The sequence below is a fragment of the Gymnoscopelus microlampas genome (assembly GCF_963454915.1).
Source record: "Gymnoscopelus microlampas genome assembly, chromosome: 18".
Lineage (NCBI taxonomy): Eukaryota > Metazoa > Chordata > Actinopteri > Myctophiformes > Myctophidae > Gymnoscopelus > Gymnoscopelus microlampas.
Window position 1 is genome coordinate 49,041,639 of NC_139955.1, and position 25,425 is coordinate 49,067,063.

Genomic DNA, 25,425 nt, shown 5'->3' on the forward strand with positions numbered 1-25,425 from the left:
ACTACATTTCCCATGATGCATTGCGGTCTACATTAAGGAGCAACAACATCCGGGTTCAGAGTTGAGGAGCGTTACAGTGAGACATGCGTGCAGATTCAGAATGTGTTTTACAGTAATAATAATAACAGCTTTTAACAGTGATTTATAAATGTTTTTAATGTATTGATCCATGATGTCTGTGAACAATAAGTTAATGTTTTTAATCCATAAACATCTGAAGGACAACGGTTTCCACCAGGCTGCACAGAAAGTCACCAAACAGCACGAGACTCTGGTAACAAAGTATCAACTTTATATCAACTTTATATCCATCAACTCTTTGATCATTCATTTAGTGCATGCTGCTCTTTATACAAACACTTTCTGCAGGGCTTGCAGATCTGATCTGCGATTATTGCAGATCTACAATGCTTTATTGTTCTATGTTGTATTCATCTGCAAGCAATGCTTGCAGATCTGCTATTTTCTTATCTTCGCAGAGTGACAGCAGGTTGTGGTTCATATTATGCAACAGGTTTAGCCTTTAGATCAAGACTATCATAGATGTATTTTATACAGTCTGACTTTTACTTTAGTATCTACGAGAGTCTTAGCTCCACCCCCCCAGTTTGTCCTGGAATGTCACCAGTAAAGCCCGTATTTCTCCAAACATGTACAAATGATAAATATAAGGTGTTTACCCGCTTGTCCTAAATGTTAACTAGGTGTCCGGAGTATTTTTTGTAATGTATTAATCCATATTATTCAATAAAGAAGCGTTTTAATCCCGTCTGTGGCCGATTCTGTTGGAAGTTCCCAATGGGCGGTAGTAACGGGGCGCATCCGGTGAATGCCGGAATTACACTCAATGTAAACAGGAAGTAAACGTAGAGGGAAACGTGGCGTTCGACCACAGACGGGATTAAAACACTTCTTTATTGAATAATATGGATTAATACATTACACAAACACTCCGTACACATAGTTAACATTTGGGTCAAGCGGGTAAACACCTTATATTTATCATTTGTACATGTTTGTAGAAATACAGGCTTTACTGGTGACATTCCAGGGGGGGGTGAAGGTAAGACTAAGAAAAATGTCAAAAACATACATCTACGATAGTCTTGATCTGAAGGATATTGCAGATCTACAATGCTTTGTTCTATGTTGTAATAATTTGCAGATCTGCTCTCGTTGAGCGACACCTGCTGCTTACTATTTTTCTCTGAGTGACTGTGTGTGTGCGTGTGTGCGTGTGTGTGTGTGTGTGTGTGTGTGTGTGTGTGTGTGTGTGTGTGTGTGTGTGTGTATGTGTGTGCGCGCGTGCGTGTGCGTGTGTGTGTTTTTGAATCATTTTAGATTGTTTAGCTTTATGATTTGAAGGACCCACCATCAACTCTGAGTGTACAAAGGGAACCAAATGGACCCTAATGTGTACACACTCAGAGTTACAGACCTGTAAGGGTCTATTTGGTTACATGTGTACACACTCAGAGTTACAGATCTGTAAGGGTCCATTTGGTTACATGTGTACACTCTCAGAGTTACAGACCTGTCATTTCAACAAGACATTATCACAACACCTGAACAATTCAAAGTCATTTGCATTAAACATTAAGAAAGTGCAAAAACTAATAAATAAAAGGACATTTGAATTCAATAAAAAAATCTATAGAAAAAGAACAGTTTACCAGAGAACAGTCACAGACTGAAAGATGTCTTTTAGTATTTTAGGTTTTGTCACATTGTTAGAACTTATAGTAACACTGACATATAACCTTTGTTCTTTTGTTTTTATTATATTTTTTTAGGAGGAACCAGCTGCGTCCACATCGTTACTGGAAATATATACTTCATGGTTAGAGTGAGTATGACATTATTAATATCTATACTTCATGGTTACAGTGAGTATGACATTATTAATATCTATACTTCATGTTTACAGTGAGTATGACATTATTAATATCTATACTTCATGGTTACAGTGAGTATGACATTATTAATATCTATACTTCATGGTTACAGTGAGTATGACATTATTAATATCTATACTTCATGGTTACAGTGAGTATGACATTATTAATATCTATATTTCATGTTTACAGTGAGTATGACATTATTAATATGTATACTTCATGGTTACAGTGAGTTTGACATTATTAATATCTATACTTCATGGTTACAGTGAGTATGACATTATTAATATCTATACTTCATGGTTACAGTGAGTTTGACATTATTAATATCTATACTTCATGGTTAGAGTGAGTATGACATTATTAATATCTATACTTCATGGTTACAGTGAGTATGACATTATTAATATGTATACTTCATGGTTACAGTGAGTTTGACATTATTAATATCTATACTTCATGGTTACAGTGAGTATGACATTATTAATATCTATACTTCATGGTTACAGTGAGTATGTCTTAACCCATTAAGACCTGAGGCCCATTCTAAAAATATCTTATAAATCCTATCAGTTTTCTGAACCTATGTTAATATATATATATGTCTTTATAAGAGTCAATCCCTTTGATTGGACCTTAATGATCATTTTGATTGAAAGGATCAGACGTGGTCCCCATCCCACCCAGAACACTGATATCTGTGGCCAGCCAGTGGAAATCGTACACAGTTATAAATACCTGGGCACGATTATTGACAGCAAATTGAAATTTGATGTAAACACTGACATGCTGTGTAAGAAGGGCCAGCAACGCCTTTTCTGCTTAAGGAAATTAGCCAGATTTAATGTCGACAGAGACCTGATGAAACTGTTTTACAGTGCCTATGTACATTCTGTCATCTCCTTCTCTATCATCTGTTGGTATGGTAACCTCGCCATTAAAGATAAAAATTCTCTTAAGGATATAGTGAAAACTGCCTCCAAAATGACTGGCATCCAGTTGGAGAGCCTCGATCCCTTCTATAACAGACAGCTTCTCATGAAGGCCAGGTCCATTCGGCAAGATAGTGCCCACCCAGAGCCGGTCCACCCTATACGCACACTACGCAGGGTGCGTAGGGCCCCGCCTACCCGCCGATCAAAGGGGCCCCCTCTCCGCCCCCTCCCTTCAGCAGAAAATAACGTGCATTACTGCGTTCACATCAGCACAGGCTGCGCAGCACGGCTTGGCTTGAATGAGACAGCTGCTGCAGGCTGTCTGATTGGCTGTCAGTGGCACGCTCTGGTGTGTGCTGTCTGCTCCGCCTCCCCTCCCCTCTCAGTGACAGTGAGAGTGTTTTGGTAACCCTAACCCTAAAACCCAAATAAAGTAACAAAAAAAGTAACTTTATCCACGGGAAACCCGAAAAAAAGGGACACATGCGCGCGCGTGCATGTGTTCCGTATCCTGCGTAGGGCCCCTGTGGAGTCTAAACCGGCACTGTGCCCACCCACTCCAGTCAGACTACAGGCTGTTGCCATCTGGCCGCCGTCTGGGTGCCCCTGGTGTCAAAAATAACATATACAAGCATTCCTTTGTTCCTGCCTCAATTTGTGCTGTCAATGCTGCCAGTAACAGGTAAAGGATAATGTTAATGATGATGATGATGATGATGATGATGAAACAAGCACTTTATGCCGGCACTTTATATTTCTGAATGTAGCCTTTTATTTTATCTCTTGCACTAGATGTGCCCAGACTTATGTTTTATGCTGTGGTGTTTCATGTCTGTTGTTGTCCTGTACTGTCTGTATGTTTTAAACCACTACTCTGGCTGTAAACCTAATTGTCCTTCTGGGACATTAATAAAGACCTTGAACCTTGAGGACAAAATGTTTATGTATGTATTTCTGTGTGTTTTATTCCCTCAGTAAGCCTGAACATGTGGAAGCAGATCCAGACAGCAGCACAGAGAGCTCTGAATCTGAAGCTACTCCACCAGCAGCAGCTGTTATTAATGGACCTGGTAATGACATAGATATCATGTCTTCCAATGTTCAATGACAAAAACACAATTAAATCGTTATTTGTGACAATTAATCGTCAACTAAAATGTCATGACCGTGACAACCCTATTATGTGTCTAATATCAAATAGTGTTATTCCTTTACTTAGACCCTCTATAAAAACCTGATCATTCGCTCGCATAATTTACTGCATAATCAGCCGAATGGCGCAGATTATGCGGGGGTAATTAAAAAAAAAAAAAAGCAATAATCTTATATTTCCGTGCTAAGAATGCGGTGCTCGCTTGATTTCACAATTCCCGCATTTACACGTGTGTGGACCCCACTGTGAGAACCAATACCATAGGGTGTAGGAAAATCACCTTTTTGTCCACGCATATTTTTCTTTTTTTTTCATAAGTTCCCGCAATTTTAGCAAATTCCTCAATTTCACTGCATACATTCTCATAAAACCCTGCATATTCCATCGCTTAATCAAGGATTTTTGCCTGTGTTTTTCTGAAGGGTCTATTTACTGCTGATAGTGGTCATGCATACTGTACATACCATACATACTGAATGTTTAGATAGCAGCTTATTTAGTCAGATGCTAGGTTCATTGTTTACCTGATATCCTATAGATTAGATGTACAAATGATTATTTTGATATTATATAGTTTAGACTGAGTCTAGGTTCATTGTTTACCTGTGATCCTATAGTTTACTGAGACACTACACTGTCTCTACATTCTATGTATTGTTTACCTTGTTTAATGTAAGTCACTCTGGATAAAGAGCGTCAGATAAATGAATACGTTGTAAATCGTCTCATAATGTTTTCTGTTCAGTTTCCCAGGGTCAAAGTTCAGAGAGCGACGACGAGAGCCAGAGTCTCCTCCCACAGGTTAGACTCCTCCCACAGGTTAGACTCCTCCCACAGGTTAGTCTTCTCCTCAGGCACGTGTGCACATAGACATGAAAGGGGGCTCCAGCCCTTTTACCCGTCTTCAGACTAGGAAAAAAATAAAAAATAACTATTACCCTCAAAAAAGAAATCTTCTCCTAGCGACCGACAGAAATGTCAGTGGATGTGTTGGATGTGTTGGATGTGTTGGATGCAGCTCAAAGTGAACTTTACTCAGGTATCTAGTTTGTCGCTGTCCGACCTTCCTTTATTAAAGAAAAACGGGCGACAATGACCAAAACTCAACCGAAAATCGGCGAAAGTGTCCGTTTTCAAGATGTTTCGTCCATTATCTCTGGAACAGAAGGTCCAATCTGATCAGTTCAAAACTTGCTGGATGCGTGACTTTAAAGACATTAATCACGCAGTGACACATTGTCGGGTTATTTGGGTTTTTGGGCTTAAAAGTATGGTAATTGTTCTGTGCCCTTTTGAAATTCCCTCTCCAAATCCCACTGCACATCCCGTTTACGCAAGTAAAATGTTTGAATACAGGACTTTGACTTGTTTTATATTGTGGTGTTGATACTTGTTCTTAATCTGATCTCACAGACTACTCCTACCTCTGTTTTATATTGTGGTGTTGATACTTGTTCTTAACACATGGGGTGCCAGTTTTTTTTAGAAACAGAGTACACTGAGTGCCAGGATTTTTAACCATTTTTTAGGAGTCGAGATACAGGCTTTTGAAGTCATAAATTAACCAGGAAGTGGATTGGAGTCTAAATCTTCGGAAAATGATATCTCCTGGTGCTGTGAAGAAAAAAGAAAAAAATGTTTTTTTTCATTTTTTTTTTTTTTCAAAAAACGTATATATACGGTTTTGGCACCCAATGTGTTAATCTGATCTCACAGACTACTCTTACCTCTGTTTTATATTGTGGTGTTGATACTTGTTCTTAATCTGATCTCACAGACTACTCCTACCTCTGTTTTATATTGTGGTGTTGATACTTGTTCTATCTGATCTCACAGACTACTCCTACCTCTGTTTTATATTGTGGTGTTGATACTTGTTCTATCTGATCTCACAGACTACTCCGACCTCTGCCACCAGAGCCAAGCCTCTCAAAGGCATCCTGAAACCATGCATCACTCAGACAGTAGGTGGCAGTGTTACACTTCAATGTTAATTAGAGAACAGTGATGTTGCTAGGTTTTCAATCTAGTGAGTCCCAGGACTCACTGGTGGTCATTTGAATGAGTCCCAGGGACAAACCCTTCGTGGTGCCCGGTGCTTGGACCCGTTCGTTGCTCCCTGGGACGGTTTTGTGAAATCATTTTATTGTATATAAAGTAGGATAAAGTAGGACGTGGCCATGCAAAATGGTGGTGTCCTGTGGATTTTAGAGGTGCAAGATATTGTTTTTTTGAAACCGATATCGATAACTTCCTGCGTCTCAAAACTGATACCGATAACCGATAAATACAAATATATATATACATATATTAAAAATCATAAATATATATATTTAAAAATATATGAATCTGTAGTATTAGCACACCTTATGGTAAGAAATACTACAAGTGGGCAAAGGTGGATTTAACATAGCTTTGACCTAACCAAATACAGTATATCATGACATCATCATTTTACTTATACTGTGTTTGTTACATTCTTCTTGAAAAGTAATGCAGATATTATAACAGCAGCCAGTGTGGTAAACTGAAACTAAAAATAATTCAAGAACCAATGATTTGGATGTTACAGTCTGTTTGAATCATAATACAGATTTATGACTGCAGCCAGTTGTACATACAAGTGAGATTCATACAGCGGGTCGTGTGTCGGAAATAGCAGATCTACAAGCTCACAATGCGTCTGCGACCCATTGTGAGCTTGTCGATCTGCCATTTTCGGTGCACGACACCTCGTACAACGAGGCTGCAACACGTGCAGTGCCGGTGTCGGGTTACTATAGTAACGTGACGCCACGCTGTCAATGAACAGAGATGATGAGACAAGACTGTCTTTCTGCTCCCGTGCACCTGTCTCACTCTCTCCTGTCTCACTCTCTCACTCTCTCCTGTCTCACTCTCTCACTGACCAAACTAGTTTACAACAAAGAATTGTAAAACAGATCTCTTCCATAATGGAAGTTCATAATGGATATTATTTTTCAGGACTAAGATAACAGGCTCACTAGGAGATGAAGTGAAGTTGAAGCAGAGTAGCAGTTTGGCAAAACACACCCATCCAACTTTTCTTTTTTTTACAGACACTGCGTTTTTTAAGATAATAAAATAATAGATAATGGCGCTGTGACATAATCACCCTCCCGGGCCGTCCTCGCCCCCCTTCCCCCCCTCCTTCCTAACTAACTCACTAATGCTTGTGGGTAGAGAACTCACATTTCAAATTGCATTGATTGACTGACTGGTGGTGATATAAACATACCTGACACAAGTTGTAATATCTAGATTTGACAGCAACACCAACTAAGTGCATGACCTGGTGAGACCGTGGGACATGCATCCCAGCGTTGTCAAGCTTGCAATGAGCATCGGGGATTTGCAGAAACTAGAGTTGGGTTTCATTTTCGTTTTTACGGCTCGTGTTGGTAACTGGAAGCCTCGCCCCAAAACATAGTAGCCCCCATTTTTCGCGCGGAGGCGGCCGTTCCGAGGTCGCCGGATTAGTCCCGGGGCGACTGTGTTTTGGGGCGACTGGCCGGGTATTGCATATACTTCTCCATACAACGGTGTCTAACCGAGAGAGTTCATGCAGATCACAGCTGACAAAACAAATATTATCGGAGCTATAATAAATGTTATCGGTTTTATCGGTTTATATAATTCCTGATATCGGGCCGATACTGTGGATTTGTAAAATATTATTTTTATATTTTTCTCTGTTGTAGGTGACAACTCTAGTGCGTCCCATGGACGCCACGAGGGTGTCATGAATGCGTCCTTTCTCGATATTGTGCGTCAGCTACGCAGGACGCAGGCCTATGAGCATCTCTGCGAGAATGTAGAAGAATAGTTATTTTGATCATCATTTGCCTGTTCTCTCTCCTATGGAACCAACATCAATACAACATGGATGGAGTTGTGGACAAAATCGTATCCAACGATAACAAAGTCTTGGGTCTGAGAGTCTCAATGTCATCAGACGGTGGTTCTGTGACTCAAATGCCTAATAAATAATGGACCTTGATATGAAAAGGGTTGAAATCCACTGTATTATAGAATACTGGTTGTGCTGGTGGGGAAATATATTCCTATTATAGGCTACTGTATTACTTATTATTCATAACTTTTTATTTAGTGAGTAAAACAGTTTGACTAATCTGTATGCTGGAATAATACAATATAACTAACAACTGGTGGTGGTTGTAGTTGGTCTACATGCTCTTCTGTTGTGGACATTTAGATGATGTGAAAATGTTTGACAGTATTTATCTATAGTTAATGACAGGTTGAGAAGTGCCTCAGAGCAACGTAACAACATTTATCCTGCTTTTATTCTTCCTCTCAGAAACCAACAGCTGTGATGACTGTTGCTTCATCTAAGACGGCAGCAGCCAATCAGAGGCCCAGAGACATGGCCTCATCAGACACTGAAGATGGACTCTCACCCATCGTCACCTCAACCCCGTCCACCCCCTCTGCCCCCTCTACCCCCTCCAAGAAGGGTGCAGCGTCCAAGCCCCGGACCCCCAAAGCAAAGCTGCAGACCCCCAAATCAAAGCCCCAGACCCCCAAAACAAAGCCCCCTGCCACAGCCACCACTGAAGACTCCAGTGACTCTGCGTCTGACAGTGAAGAGGAGGTAAGTTAGACATTCTTTTATTCTTATTTTAGTCCATTCTACACTCAGTGTTTTATAAACATAATGTATGATATGATATGAATGTCCGCTGTGTCATAGGCTAGATTATTAACTCCTAAAGCCACGCCCTCCACGCCCCCAAAACCCAAGGAGACCGGCAGACAGACGAGCACCCAGAGCACCCAAACCCCCCCGAGAAATAACGTCAACGCAGACGCAGCCAAGAAGAAAAGTCCAGCCAAGGTATGATTTAACACGTTGAGGTGGTTTCACATCCAGAGGTGTCCTAACCTGACTCCTCCAGATGGAAGAAGCTTGCTTCACACTGGTTTCACAACTTAACTTCCATCTGGTATCTCTGTATAGCTCAACCACTGAAGAGGGCGGTCCCTTTTTTCAAGCTACTTGGCAGGTGATTGGATGGGACCGTCTGTCTATCACCGTCTGGGCGTGCTAACGTCAACCAATCATATTGACGTGTCCACATGACGTATAGTAGCAGTAGCAGTTCTTTTGTATGCTATTCAACCATGATGAACAGTGAAAGAACTACAAAGAAACAGGCGCTTCTCCATGGCGTCGCACCCGGTCTCGCCAAGATCCCGCCCATAGCTGCCGCTGATTGGTTCGACCGGCCGGAGGGCCGGTTTAAACTCCAATCTCTGAGCGATCCCAGATGAAGGCTGTGTTGTGAGCTTGTGAACTCAATAGCGCCCCATCTGGACGGAGTCAGTTTAGGAGTGTCCTGTCCTCCTTCTCTTTTGAAATGTGCCGAAAAGAAAAGGCACTGAATAAATGTCCTTTCACCTCCCAGACATGTTTCAACCTGATCTAGTGTTCCATCCGTTAGGTTGAAACCGTCCAGGTTGACACTATTTACATGATTACACTTTTAACGATTAATTGACACAAATAATTGCGATTTACGGTTTATTTGTGTGTTTGGCCGTTGATCATTGGAACATATGAATACACATTACATTTCTGTTTGCCTTTGTTATCAAATATTGCACAGGACAGATATGACAAATACTTACATATACAAAGATATCATTTTATACTAATTCTTTTTTTTTAAGTAGCAGAAATAGTTGATCTACAAGCTTACGGACGTGTTGTAAGCTTGTAGATCAACTATTTCTGCTTTTTTTTATATTTGAAAAATACTTATATAATAATATGAAAAATGTTCAACATGTAGACAATTATGACGATTATGCAAAAATAATTGCGATTATCTCAAATATTTAGCGATTAGTCGATGATGTAATAATCGTGACAGGCCTATAGCTGACTCACTGGTTCAAAGGCCTTGTGATGTGATGTAACTCTTCCACTAAAGTTAAACTAAAACAAACTCTTTTCTCTTCATATAGTCTGTGTCGACTAAAAGGAAGAAGTCAGAAGATAAACCCGCAAATCCTCCTGTCAAAGCCAAAAGAACAAAGAGACAAGGAAAAGAGAACGCAGCGACTGCTGCTGCTCCCACGGCTGGAGAGGACGCTCCCACGGCTGGGGAGGACGCTCCCACGGCTGGGGAGGGTGACTCGGACTCTGACAGCAGCCTAGATGTGGAGAAATGGAAGAAAATGGTTCTGGAATTAACAGGTAAGAGAGAGAGAGATGTGTAAATATACTACATTTTATGTATGTTATTGTTTTTAACTCATTGACTGCCAGAGTTAAAACATTGTGTATTGCTGCCCCTTGCCAGCTATTCCGAGCGTTTTTACTAAGCTTTGAAAAATCAGTGAATATTATTCTTCACAAAGATCCTCCAGCCGATCACTTTAAAAGACGTGGCCGAGGCTCGTAGAATCATAGAAAAAAGAGAGGTTCCCAAACCCAAAAGAGAAATGAGACGTTTGCCCGGGACCCAAACTAATGGAAATAGCAGATCTACAAGCTCACAACGCGTCGCTTGGCGCCACGTTGTGAGCTTGTAGAGCTGCTATTCTCACTAGTACTTAAACGTTTTATTTTATTTATTTATGGAAATTATTTCATTTTTAGTTAATGTGTTTAATTGTTTTCATGAAATACTTTTAAAAATGTGTTTTTAAGATGAAAAGTTGTGATATTGTTTTTCTTTTTTAAATCTCTTGATATGATGTGTCAGTGCTGGGTCAGTGCTGGGTCAGTGCTGGGTCAGTGCTGGGTCAGATCAGCAGCGTTTCCTCATCACCATGTTTAGTTTAACCCCGTGTTGTCTCTGTTCCACAGAGGGTGACATCCAGACCATGGAGACCCTCAGTGCTCTGGACCCCTCCGCCCCGCCCCCGGCCCCCCCGGCCCGCAAACCACGGGTCAGAAAACCCAGAGCTAAGACCCCCTCTAAGACCCTCCAGACCCTCCAGACCCTCCAGACCCCCTCTGAGTCTGACTCTGTGCAGAACCACAGCGGCGTGCCCACGGAGGAGAACACTGGAACGCCGGGGCCGCTGACAGCGGCCAGTAAACCCAGGTTAGGCAAAAAAAAAAATCAAAATAAAAGTTTTTTTAAAAATGTTTTAATTTTTTATTTGACCCAAAGACAAGGAGATATGGTTTTTCGAAGATTTAGACTCCCATCCACTTCAAAAATTCTGTATCTCGGCTCTTTTATTACTTTTACTTTTTTTTTTTCATTGAAAAAGTCTGGCAGTCTACTGTAGAAAATAAATATATAATTATGGCAGCCAATGTGTTAATACATAATAATCATCTAATAATCACAATTATTTGACATAAACTGACATTATTTTTGCATAATTGTCATAATCGTTTCCATTTTATACATTAATGGAGTTGCTCACCCAAAAAATGTCATATTTTTTATCGATTACATACACACCCCATGAAGCCTTGAATCATGGAGATTTATTAGTTTTTGTCTCATTCCTGAGACAGTCATTTGGTGACTGATGGAAAGATGATAATGTATCCATTAGGAGACACAAAGTTGACACTTTGTGTCTCCTACCAGAGAGACCGCCAGTCATCAAATTATTGTCTCAGGAATGAGACAAAAACTAATAAATCTCCACAAATTCAAGGCTTCATGGGGTGACCAATCGATAGAAAATAAGTCATTTTGGGGGTGTACTATCCCTTTAAGACCGGGAACGCATCTGTGTCATTTTAAGATTTCTTTGGCTATTCAAAAATAGCGGAGCTCTGCTATTTTTGAAAAATCTTGAAAATGTGTGCAAATCTATGAATATTTATTTTTTAAAGCAAACAAAAACCCAGAAGCAAAGATTTGAGTTACACATGTTCGTTTAAGAAATATATATTCAAAGATTTGCACACATTTTCACAATTAGAAAAAAAATAGCAGATCTACAGTGGAAACAGCTGATCTCCAAGCTTACAAAGTGTCACATTGTCACGTTGTTAACCTTGTAGATCAGCTCTTTCCGCTATTTGTACTACTTCTTTTTTTTTCAAGTATAAATGTATAAAATATGTCAGTCATTTCTTTGTATATTTAAGTTAGGTTTTGATTATGAAGCCTAACAGGCCAAACAGAAATGTCATTGTTATTCATAATGCTCAGTGTTCAATGACACAAAAACACATTAAATCGTTTCAACGCAATTATTTTTGTGACAATGAATCATCAACTTAACATGTTGTTCATGGTGTTTACACACAGGAGGAGCAGGGCTAAGAAACAACCTGTCCCCGACGTCCCCCCCACCCCTGAGCCCGGTGCCACGCCCGGACCAGAGGAAGCACCCACAGCACCCTCTGGCCCCCCACCCAGAAAACCCAGAGTCAGGAAACCCAGGGCCAAGAAGACTCCGTCCAACGCAGACGAGACCCCCTCCTCTGTACTGCAGACCCCCTCCTCTGTACTGCAGACCCCCTCCTCTGTACTGCAGACCCCCTCCTCTGTACTGCAGACCCCCTCCTCTGTACTGCAGACCCCCTCCTCTGTACTGCAGACCCCCTCCTCTGTACTGCAGACCCCCTCCTCTGTACTGCAGACCCCCTCCTCTGTACTGCAGACCCCCTCCTCTGTACTGCAGACCCCCTCCTCTGTACTGCAGACCCCCTCCTCTGTACTCCAGACCCCCGGTGACACCACCACGGCGTCCACAAAGACCTCTAAACCCAGGAAGAGTCGGGCTAAAAAGGCCTCTGTGACTGTGACACCCGATGACACCCCCAACCCTGAAGCACCCACACCCTCCCTGCCCCCACCCACACCCACACCCCCCCCAAACTCCACCAAACCCAAGAGGAGTCGGGCTAAAAAAGCCACTGTGACACCCGACACCCCCACCCCTGAGCCCGGTGTGGGAGCACCTACCCCCTCTGCACCCTCCCTAGCCCCACCCACACCACCCCCAAACTCCACCAAACCCAAGAGGAGTAGGGTTAAGAAACCCTCTGTGACTGTGACACCCGACGGCAACACTCCTGAGCCTGAAGTGGGTGCATCCACACCCTCCCTACCCCCACCCACACCCTCTACACCCTCTACACCCCCACCCAGTAAACCCAGAGTAAAGAAACCCAAGCCTCCGTCCGTAGCAGACGCCCCCCCCTCTGCACAGAGTCTACAGAACACCCTGATGACGGAGGAGAACGGTACGTCTGTCACTGTGTTCATTTTGTCCGCTGAAACTACGCCGAAACATGTCGGTCCACTAAGCTGTTTTACCCTGACGAAAAAACGATATAAAAGCAGATTTACAAGCTTGTAAAACGTGTGGCAGCTTGTAGATCTGTTATTTTTCGACACACAGCGAATACGTATAAATCGGGCATTCTGACGATCATGGACCATCAAGGCACCGCTACAATGAAACGTGTGGCGACTAAATCAACTGTAGATTTAGTCGACTAAAATCTTCCAATATATATTTAGTCAATGAACCCATTCAGACCGGGAACGCATCTGTGTGATTTCATTGGCTTCAAAAATAGTAGAACTACAAGCTCATAGCGTGGCACCGAGTGCCGCGCTATGAGCTTGTAGATCTGCTATTTTTTGGAAAAATCTTGAAAATTTGTGCAAAACATTTGTAACTCACATCTTTGTTTCTGGGGGATTCTACAAATGTCTTCTAAATCCTAACAGTTTTTTGAAAAAAAGTATATTGCTGTAATATCAGTGGTTCTCAAAAATGATATGTATTTGGCCGTGGACCCCCATCTCAAAAGAGTTAAAAATGTTCGCTTTAAAAATGTATATATATTCAAAGATTTTGCACACATTTTCACGATTTTTCAAAAAATAGCAGATCTACAAGCACATAGCGTGGCAAATGTATAGCCCAAAGAAATCTTAAAATGACACAAATGTGTTCCTGGTCTTAAAGGGTTAAAACTAAAAAATATGACTAAAGCCACGTCAGAATTTTCTGTTTCAATATTTTTATTAGACAAAAGGGTAGACAATACACCACCAGCATGACAGGACATACTGTAGGGCACAGCATAATATAACATAACAATACTATAAAGACAGAGACACAAAAGAGAAAGACACATCATAAAAGACTTCAAACCAAATACAGTATAATTATGATAATTGATAATCATCACATTATTGCTGCCAACAACCTCTCTCCCATATATAGAGCTCAGCCATGCCCTGCCTCCCAATTAGTATGACAACTAACTGACATCCTCCTTCACTCCATTACACAAGACATTTAGCCACTCATCCCCTATAGATGGCGCTAAGGGCAGACATGCTTCTACAAGTTCAGACAAGTTACCCCGTAGAACATATGAGAGTCTCTCTAAGGGCATTAAACGTAACACTCTTTAAACCATAGTAGAACATATGAGAGTCTCTCTAAGGGCTTTAAACGTAACACTCTTTAAACCATAGTAGAACATATGAGAGTCTCTCTAAGGGCATTAAACGTATCACTCTTTAAACCATAGTAGAACATATGAGAGTCTCTCTAAGGGCATTAAACGTATCACTCTTTAAACCATAGTAGAACATATGAGAGTCTCTCTAAGGGCTTTAAACGTAACACTCTTTAAACCATAGTAGAACATATGAGAGTCTCTCTAAGGGCATTAAACGTAACACTCTTTAAACCATAGTAGAACATATGAGAGTCTCTCTAAGGGCATTAAACGTAACACTCTTTAAACCATAGTAGAACATATGAGAGTCTCTCTAAGGGCTTTAAACGTAACACTCTTTAAACCATAGTAGAACATATGAGAGTCTCTCTAAGGACATTAAACGTAACACTCTTTAAACCATAGTAGAACATATGAGAGTCTCTCTAAGGGCATTAAACGTATCACTCTTTAAACCATAGTAGAACATATGAGAGTCTCTCTAAGGGCATTAAACGTATCACTCTTTAGACCATAGTAGAACATATGAGAGTCTCTCTAAGGACATTAAACGTAACACTCTTTAAACCATAGTAGAACATATGAGAGTCTCTCTAAGGGCATTAAACGTATCACTCTTTAGACCATAGTAGAACATATGAGAGTCTCTCTAAGGACATTAAACGTAACACTCTTTAAACCATAGTAGAACATATGAGAGTCTCTCTAAGGGCATTAAACGTATCACTCTTTAGACCATAGTAGAACATATGAGAGTCTCTCTAAGGACATTAAACGTAACACTCTTTAAACCATAGTAGAACATATGAGAGTCTCTCTAAGGGCATTAAACGTATCACTCTTTAGACCATAGTAGAACATGAGTCTCTCTAAGGGCTTTAAACGTAACACTCTTTAAACCATAGTAGAACATATGAGAGTCTCTCTAAGGGCATTAAACGTATCACTCTTTAGACCATAGTAGAACATATGAGAGTCTCTCTAAGGGCATTAAACGTATCACTCTTTAGACCATAGTAGAACATATGAGAGTCTCTCTAAGGACATTAAACGTAACACTCTTTAAACCATAGTAGAACATATGAGAGTCTCTCTAAGGGCATTAAACGTATCACTCTTTAAACCATAGTAGAACATATGAGAGTCTCTCTAAGGGCATTAAACGTATCACTCTTTAGACCATAGTAGAACATATGAGAGTCTCTCTAAGGACATTAAACGTAACACTCTTTAAACCATAGTAGAACATATGAGAGTCTCTCTAAGGGCATTAAACGTATCACTCTTTAGACCATAGTAGAACATATGAGAGTCTCTCTAAGGACATTAAACGTAACACTCTTTAAACCATAGTAGAACATATGAGAGTCTCTCTAAGGGCATTAAACGTATCACTCTTTAAACCATAGTAGAACATATGAGAGTCTCTCTAAGGGCATTAAACGTATCACTCTTTAGACCATAGTAGAACATATGAGAGTCTCTCTAAGGGCATTAAACGTATCACTCTTTAGACCATAGTAGAACATGAGTCTCTCTAAGGGCTTTAAACGTAACACTCTTTAAACCATAGTAGAACATATGAGAGTCTCTCTAAGGGCATTAAACGTATCACTCTTTAGACCATAGTAGAACATATGAGAGTCTCTCTAAGGGCATTAAACGTATCACTCTTTAGACCATAGTAGAACATGAGTCTCTCTAAGGACATTAAACGTAACACTCTTTAAACCATAGTAGAACATGAGTCTCTCTAAGGACATTAAACGTAACACTCTTTAAACCATAGTAGAACATGAGTCTCTCTAAGGGCATTAAACGTAACACTCTTTAAACCATAGTAGAACATATGAGAGTCTCTCTAAGGGCTTTAAACGTAACACTCTTTAAACCATAGTAGAACATATGAGAGTCTCTCTAAGGGCTTTAAACGTAACACTCTTTAAACCATAGTAGAACATGAGTCTCTCTAAGGGCTTTAAACGTAACACTCTTTAAACCATAGTAGAACATGAGTCTCTCTAAGGACATTAAACGTAACACTCTTTAAACCATAGTAGAACATGAGTCTCTCTAAGGACATTAAACGTAACACTCTTTAAACCATAGTAGAACATGAGTCTCTCTAAGGGCTTTAAACGTAACACTCTTTAAACCATAGTAGAACATGAGTCTCTCTAAGGACATTAAACGTAACACTCTTTAAACCATAGTAGAACATGAGTCTCTCTAAGGGCTTTAAACGTAACACTCTTTAAACCATAGTAGAACATGAGTCTCTCTAAGGACATTAAACGTAACACTCTTTAAACCATAGTAGAACATGAGTCTCTCTAAGGACATTAAACGTAACACTCTTTAAACCATAGTAGAACATGAGTCTCTCTAAGGACATTAAACGTAACACTCTTTAAACCATAGTAGAACATGAGTCTCTCTAAGGGCTTTAAACGTAACACTCTTTAAACCATAGTAGAACATGAGTCTCTCTAAGGACATTAAACGTAACACTCTTTAAACCATAGTAGAACATATGAGAGTCTCTCTAAGGGCTTTAAACGTAACACTCTTTAAATAGTAGGACATTTGGAGGACTGTCATCCATCCATTTATTAAGGATTGAGAACCGAGCAGCGTAGAACAAAATTCATTTTGAATGGAAACCCAGAAGGGTCTGATATGTGGACACGTCCACATCACATGACTATAAGTACCTTGTCCACTTTTACACCTAAGACATAGAGGAGAGCATAGAGGGTCATATTTTTATATATGTATTACTGGGCACACATGTAGCTTGTGTATTATTTTATATGGGTTTCATAAGACTCATTAGAGCACGTTATTTTCTTTGCATTAAGTAATATGTTATGCCATATCCCCTCATCTATTTGTAATTGGATTTTTTTTTGGAAATGATTTTCCCAGAATACTTTGCTGTTGTTAGTTGATGCTTTTCCCACCTGGACTCTCGTAAAGAAAGCTGTTTTTTTTGGGGGGGAGAGTTGAGGCCTTTATTAGGATAGATTCTACATGGTTGGGACGTATCCAGTGAATAATGACTGAATTAATGTACTGTAGCTCCTGAGTTGTAATAGCGGGGAAAAAATGAGATTGCTGCGAGTTAGATTCAGACTGTAATTGTTGGAATGATGTTTTCACACCATCTTTATTTAAGTCCTGGATAGTCTAAATATCTGCATCTTTACACAACCCAAAACCCACCGGTGCCAAGCATGACACATGGTTTGTCTGAATTTTCTGAATCTTCTGTCAAATTGAACATTATTATTATTATGTCACAGGAACCTCCGTCCAGCTCCATGAGGACAGGAAGGAGAAGACGGACGGCGTCGCTGATGAAACAACGACGTCGGAACACAAGAAGAAGAAGAAGAAGAAGAGGAAAATGGACGAAGAAGAAGAAGAAAAAACGCAGGAGACGGAAAACCAGCCGGCGGAGGAGGAGAGCGAAGAGCAACCAAAGAAGAAGAAGAAGAAGAAAAAGAAAACCGCAGAAGAAGAAGTATCTGTCAACGAACCGGTGAAGGAGGAGAAGAAGAAGAAGAAGAAGACGGCGGAGGAGGGGTCGGAGGTCGACGGCGAAAAGACGGAACCTGAAGACGAAAGGAGAAAAGAGAAGAAGAGGAAAGAGAAAGGTAACGGAGCAGTAACTCTGGACACCTTCTGTTTTCATAGTTAAAGGGCCAGACCACTGTGGTAGAGGTTTGGGTTGTGTAGTTACCTTGCCATGATGTAACAACAAAGGTGGACAAGACATCTAAAATAATTGCTCTATTGTTTAGAAATTGATAATTCTAAATATGCTCCTCATTGACTTACATTGTACGGTGAAACAGCTCTAAAAGTCACTCTTTTAGCACATAAACGAACACAAACAAAGTTGATTCAGACAATATAGAACATCACCAAATCCACTACTGTTTATTTGTTTATAAAAATGTCAACTTCCTGTTGATTTTACTATTTGGAGATCCGGATCTGTATCCGTGGATCCAGTCCTGGTTTTCTTCTTAATAAAAACAGTAAAATCAGCAGGAAGTTGACATTTTTATTTACAGTACTGGGTTTGGTGATGTTCTATTTTGTCTGAATCAGCTTTGTTTGTGAGAGTGACTTTGAGATCTGTGTTACCGTACAATGTAAGTCAATGAGGAGCATATTTTGAATTATCAATTTCTAATTCATTATTTTAGATTTATTACCGTGGATTTCGAGGTAACTACACAACCCAGACCTCTACTAAAGTGGTCTTGCCCCTTAATAAACTCGGTCGATGATTTCTCCCCTTCAATAATACCAATTGGTTTTGTATTTTATATCGTTGGAAAGCCTGACTTTGTGCCGCGCTGCAAGCTTGTAGATCTGCTATTTTTGAAATGTTTTGAAAACTCTTAAAAGTGTGACTTTCAACTACAGATTTAGAAGACATTTGTAGAATCGGCCTCAGCAGGTCAATTGTTGCCTTTAAAGTATTCTATTTCTATTCTATTCTATTCTAATCTAAATCTGTTCTTTTCTATTTCTATGTTATTCTATTGCAGAGCAACACTCCAAAGAGGCGGAGCCAGTCCAAGTCACTGAAAATGAAAGTGAAACGAAGAAGAAGAAGAAAAAGAAGAAAAAAGAGAAAGGCGCAGAAGAAGAAGAAGTGGATGGTGTGGATGACGCCCCCCCGCCCGCGTCCCCCGCTGCCCCTCTGAGTCCTCCAGCAGAGAAGAAGAAAAGTGAGCAGCTAATCATTGCGAACGCGGAAGGAGGCGCGCCTCCGCCCAAGTGGAGCTTACTATGAAAGTCTGCTCGGCTTGTGTGTCTGTCTGTCTGTCTGTGTGCAGTGCACTGCCTGGGTGCGGCCGACAGAGTGCGCCAGAGTGCAGCTACAGTCAAAACACACACACACACACACACACACACACACACACACAAAGTCCGTAAATACACAATATTTTCGAGCTGCGTTTGCTTCCAGCGTTCGCGCGTCTTACTTGTGTCTAATAGGCAGCATATATCTGTCTGTCTGTCTGTCTGTCTGTCTGTCTGTCTGTCTGTCTGTCTGTCTATATTCATGTCTAATAGACAGAGCAGTGACTTCCTGAGCATCTAACCTGGTCAATGAGTTAATGGTGTGATAACTGTGTATGTATCTCTATATGATGTGTGTATTGTGATGTGTGTGTATTTATTATGATGTGTTTATTGTGATGTGTGTGTATTTATTATGATGTGTTTATTGTGATGTGTGTGTATTTATTATGATGTGTTTATTGTCCTGCAGAGAAACACAAGGGTAAAGTGTCAGAAGGTCCAGACGTGGAACAGAAGTCAGAAACCCGTCCAGAGACCACAGAACACACAACGCCCACTAAGGTACACGTTCAGTTCATCTGATGTGACATATTATCACTGATGGATCCTCATTGTAACTGAAGGACAGACTACGGCTGATACCGACAATAAGCCACTCCCGACCTGCCTACTTATTCTCAGATGGATTATTAGTTTGTAAATAAGAACCTTCAACCCTTTCAACCCGGTAACACATCTCTGTCCTTTTACATTTCTTTGGCTGTTCTAGAACAGGGGTTCTCAACCTTTTCAGGCCGTGACCCCCAAAATAATGATATTATTTCCCGCGACCCCCCGCGTGCACGCGCGCGGTCCCGTTCGCGCGCGCGAAGGTTATTTAATTATAATAGGTTATTTGATAATTGTTTATTATCAAAATATTTTTGCAAAAAGTGGGTAAATTGAGTAAATTAAATGATAAAACATGAATTAATGATAACATAAAAAAATATTTTGTTAAAAAAAAAAAAAAAAAAACTTTTTTTTTTTTTTTCAAATTCACCAAAAAATCTGGTGACCCCCCCCAAATTATTTGGCGACCCCCCTGGGGGTCGCGACCCCCAGGTTGAGAACCACTGTTCTAGAATAGCAGATGCTATTTTAGTGGGAAAATCGTTGGAAAGCCTGCAAGCTTGTAGATCTGCTATTTTTTAAATGTTTTGAAAACTCTTGAAAGTGTGACTTTCAACTACTGATTTAGAAGACATTTGTAGAATTGGCCTCAGCAGGCCGATCCCCATCACAATATGTTGTTCCAGGGACCCCCCAGAAGCAAAGATTTGAGATAAAAAGATATATATATATTCAAAGATTTGCTCAAGAGTAGCAGATCTACAACTACGAGCTTGATACTAATGAAGGCTCAGTTCCATTTAGTGTAGCACAGTGGTTCTCTAACTTTTTAATTTCTAGGACCCCCATAACTCTGAGAGTGTACAAATGGAACCAAATGGACCCGTACGGGTCCATTTGGTTACATTTGTACACTCTCAGAGTTACACACCCGTCAGGGGCCATTTGGAACCCCCTCAAGGAACCATGAGGGTCCCTGGACCACGCTTTGAGACCCACTGGTGTAGCAGAGTGTTTCCAGTGCGTCAACACCCTGACTCTGTTTGACCAGAATGGAACAGAGCCTTCATTAGTATCATTGTAACAACCAGAATGGAACAGAGCCTTCATTAGTGTCATTGTAACAACCAGAATGGAACAGAGCCTTCATTAGTGTCATTGTAACAACCAGAATGGAACAGAGCCTTCATTAGTATCATTGGTAACAACCTGTGAAGGAAGTAAGGAAGAGGCCCAGTTTCTTTCCAATATGGTGGCTGTGCCTGTAATAATATGTTTCTGTTCTCTGTCGTCTGTTTCTGCAGAAGAAGAAATCGTCCCAGAACATAGACTTGTGATTGGATGGTTTCTCATCTCTGATGAACCAATAGGATTAAGGGAGCCAACGCCATGAATGGTAGAAATGGTGCATTTTGTATAGCGCCATTATCCACACACACACACACACACACACACACACACACACACACACACACACACACACACACACACACACACACACACACACACACATGCTCCAGTTATGTTAGGGGGTTTCAGTGTCTTGCTCAAGGACACTTCGGCCCTATAACCCAGGGGGAGTCGGGGATTGAACCGCTCTGAGCCACTGCCGCCATCTTTCACATCCTGTGATTATTAACTCTCTGAGAGCTGGACATGTGATAACAGTGTCTTCATGGACACATGGGCTGTTTTAAGGCTTTGTGTTGTATGTGGTTTTAATGAGTTTGTTATTTCTATGAAGTTCACAGTCCTCTCATTTAAAGTGTCTGTATTAACGTAACGGTTTCCTTATGCTGTGTTCACACTTCACACCATGTGATGGAAGAAGTACTCTATACTTTAGTAAGTGGTGGAAAAAGTACTCAAAGAGTGTTTTTGTTACATTAATTAATTTGGTTAATTGGGTCTCCGTCCCTGTCCAAAATATATGGCCAATAATTTGACCAGAAACCATACAGAGGAGAGGATAGGGAAGGCTACTATTTGACCAACTATTATATGTTATTTGTTTTAATGACTAGGAAAAACAACCTAATGATGTAAACAACAGTAATCATGACTAAACAGTAATGCACAGTTAAATCAATCAACACAGTAAAGGTACTGCAAGCTGACTGGCATATCAGAACATTGTCTGACAGTGGTTTAAAACGTACTTAATCATGTGACTGTATAGAGAACAGAAGTCCTGACGTCACTCGTTCATCCCCTGGTTCGTAAAGTAATGTCTCTATGGAGAATAACATTGGGTCATCATAGAATCGTCTCATATAAGAATTGTGGTCCAAAAATAAACAAACTGTCTCTGTGATATTGTCAGAGAGGCTCTGTATCGTTTATGATAGTCAGTCACTTATATTTGATACAGTTTGTTTCTGGCAAAAAAATAACTAATACGTCTGAAGTAACATTAATGTTTTCTCACCGTCAGTTGATGCTTCATATCCATAAGAGTCAAACCGCCGGGGTCATTTGTTTATTTTTGGAACACAGTTCTTATTTGACGCGATATTAAAGACGTCTATGGGATTCAGAATGGGGGTGGAAAACCACGAACCAGGTAGACAAACCTAGGATGTGTAAATTACATCAGACTTCAGTGCTCTATTAAGACGGCTATTAGCAATCAATCTGATGGATTGTTGTCGTCCTCCTCATGACCTCACCCGACCCAGACCTCACCTGACCCAGACACCTTGTGTTGCACAAGCCTACAGGACTGCAGGTGCAACTTATTAGGCTAATGATGATCATGCTGCATGCATAGTGTTAGTCTCATGACACTATAACCAAATACATTCAGAAAAGATTGGATCAGGTGTATTTAGAGCAGGGGTCTTCAACAGGGGGTCCGGGACCCCTAGGGGGTCCTCAGAGTTACTACAGGGGGTCCGCCAAATCTTTGTGTTATGATTTTTTTTTACCTTAACCACTTGAACCCTAACATCCCTTTTCTGAGGAGAACTTTAGCCAAAAATAGCAGATAGAATAGCCGATCTAGAGGCGTTGTGAGCTTGTAGATCGGCTATTTTTGGCAAAGAGGTATAGGTGTAGAGGGAAAAAAGAGCAGACCTAGTAAACAAAAAAAAAGTAATCTGAAACACAATTTTATACAATATAGAGGGGGTCCCTGCTTCATCTCTCTCTCAGCTAGGGGGTCCTTGGCCTGAAAACGTTGAAGACCCCTGATTTAGAGTATACATGTTTTTTATTTACAATATTATGGAGAAAGAAAATGTCCCCAAATATTTACCACAGACATAGACGAGTCTCACCACGGACATGAATATCTGTGTACGGACATGTTGACCCCCTGGTTAGAATCTAAAATGCCAGATGTTTTCCCGGTCTTCGTGGGTTCAAAACAGAGTATCTTTCAGCGCCTTCTGTCTTGACGTTGGCAGACCGGTCAGTCTTCACTCATCCCACTGAGTCTGGAGCATTTATTTATCTGCTTCAGACGGTGTTGATCTTTACAGCTAATGTAGTTTTAGTCATTCATAGTCTTTTCAATACAATTCCATTTAGTTTTTGTCATATTTTAGCCGTCTGAATTTTACACTTGGTTGCGTGCTGAAAATAGCCGATCTACAAGCTCACAGCGCATTGCAGTGCGACGTGTTGTGACCTTGTAGATCTGCTATTTTCAAAAGATTTGTATACATTTGAAACCTTGAAACGGTGCATTCTGCATAATGAGTACTTTTACTTTTGGTACTTTTAAGTACATTTCTTATACCAATACGTTTGCACTTTTACTCAAGTACATTTTTAACAACGGACTTACTTTACTTGTATTAGAGTATTTCTACACTGCAGTATTGATACTTACTTTAAAAAAAAGAGTACTTTCCCCACCACTGACTACAAGCATAAATGACGAGTAGAGAGAAGAGGAGCGGAAATACAACTAAAACATTGAGGTTGAAAGTGTTTGTATGTTCATGTGTCTGCATGGCCTCTATTGAACAGGCCTGTACCTTCATGTGTCTGCATGGCCTCTATTGAACAGGCCTGTACCTTCATGTGTCTGCATGGCCTCTATTGAACAGGCCTGTACCTTCATGTGTCTGCATGGCCTCTATTGAACAGGCCTGTACCTTCATGTGTCTGCATGGCCTCTATTGAACAGGCCTGTACCTTCATGTGTCTGCATGGCCTCTATTGAACAGGCCTGTACCTTCATGTGTCTGCATGGCCTCTATTGAACAGGGCTTGTATATAGCACTGAAGTCTGATGTCATTGACTCATCCTACCTGGGTCTTGGTTTCCCCCGTTGTGAATCCCCATAGACGTATGCTGTTGGCCACTAAGCAGCTCCACTGGAGCAGTTGGGGTTCAGTGCCTTGCTCAAGGGCACTTCAGCGGTGTTAAGGAAGTGGTGAATTTCCCCACCCAGATTTTTCCTGCCGGTCCGGGGATTCGAACTGGCAACCTTCCGGCAACAAGGCGCCCCTCTAACCTTTAGGTCTTTAGGTTCCATAAATAAAGTAATAACCCGGAGGTTTGACTCTTATGGATATGAAGCATCAACTGACGGTGAGAAAACATTAATGTTACTTCAGACAAAATGAGTTAAATTTTCTCCATGTTCAACAGACTGTATGAAATATGAGTGACTGACTATCATAAACAATACAAAGCCTCATCGACAACAGCGCCGATACACTTTGTTTATTTATGGATCATAATTCATATATGAGATGATTTGCAGACCCGATGTTATTCTCTATAGAGAAATGACTTCCACGACCCAGGGGATGAGCCAGTGACGTCAGGACTTCTGTACTCTAGTCTAGTGTAACCTGTGGCTCTACAGCTGTCAGTGTTACTGGTTTAATGCGTTGGAGATGGTTTATTGTTTTAAAGGAAGTATTCATGTTTTGTAAGTATTATTACATCCATAATGTAGGCCTGATGATGCAATGGATCCTGTTTTATCACAGATATGTTTCATTCTCAGGGATTGTTGTCATTCTCATCATATTAACCCTGAAACATGTCTGATCCATAATCATCAGCCTACTAGCATACAGTATATCATAACCCCCCCCTACACACACACACACACACACATACTGTGTTTGAACTGTTTTAGATTAGATTATATTTATGTGCAGTTTTATTTTGTTTTTCATATAGTGTCTGGTTAAAAAAAAGTCTGTTATACCTGTTTAAACAAAGAAAAACATTGTCAATTTTATACCATGTTTTTAATGGAAATTAAATGTCATGGTTATTACTAAATGCTTTTTTATTTAAGTTTGATTTGTTGGAGCTTTGATTGATTGATTGATGGATTGATGTACTTTATTTAGTAAGACATGAGAACAACAGTACATGGAAGTACAAATTCACAATACAAGGTCTACTAAACTACCTAACCTAACCTTACCTAAACCCTAACCCTAACCCACAATACAAGATCTACTAAACTGGAAGACTCATTACGCACTAAGCTTGTTTAAGATGAGATCCCCATGCACACAAATCATGATGACATATAAGAGACAGACAGATATACGGTACGCACTACTATACAT

General features: G+C 40.5%; 1 protein-coding gene across 1 annotated transcript; it reads left to right on the plus strand.

The window, feature by feature from the left end:
* The first annotated feature begins 72 nt into the window (after positions 1 to 72).
* LOC311034137 (uncharacterized protein) lies at positions 73 to 25,059 on the plus strand. The gene is made up of 14 exons (XM_084041884.1): positions 73 to 274; positions 1,794 to 1,846; positions 3,809 to 3,903; positions 4,732 to 4,787; positions 5,882 to 5,950; positions 8,329 to 8,622; positions 8,722 to 8,865; positions 9,999 to 10,230; positions 10,846 to 11,086; positions 12,260 to 13,200; positions 17,745 to 18,098; positions 19,005 to 19,187; positions 19,736 to 19,827; positions 21,183 to 25,059. The coding sequence occupies exons 1-14, from the start codon at positions 170 to 172 to the stop codon at positions 21,213 to 21,215; spliced, it is 2,892 nt and encodes a 963-aa protein (XP_083898010.1). The 5' UTR covers positions 73 to 169; the 3' UTR covers positions 21,216 to 25,059.
* The last annotated feature ends 366 nt before the right edge of the window (positions 25,060 to 25,425 follow it).

Bases quoted from the DNA above. Each gene is read 5' to 3' on its own strand.
- LOC311034137 (XM_084041884.1), top strand. From the start codon at position 170: ATGATGTCTGTGAACAATAAGTTAATGTTTTTAATCCATAAACATCTG. The intron at 1,847-3,808 runs GTGAGTATGACA...TTATTCCCTCAG, and splicing joins ATATATACTTCATGGTTAGA to TAAGCCTGAACATGTGGAAG. The intron at 19,188-19,735 runs GTGAGCAGCTAA...ATTGTCCTGCAG, and splicing joins TCCAGCAGAGAAGAAGAAAA to AGAAACACAAGGGTAAAGTG.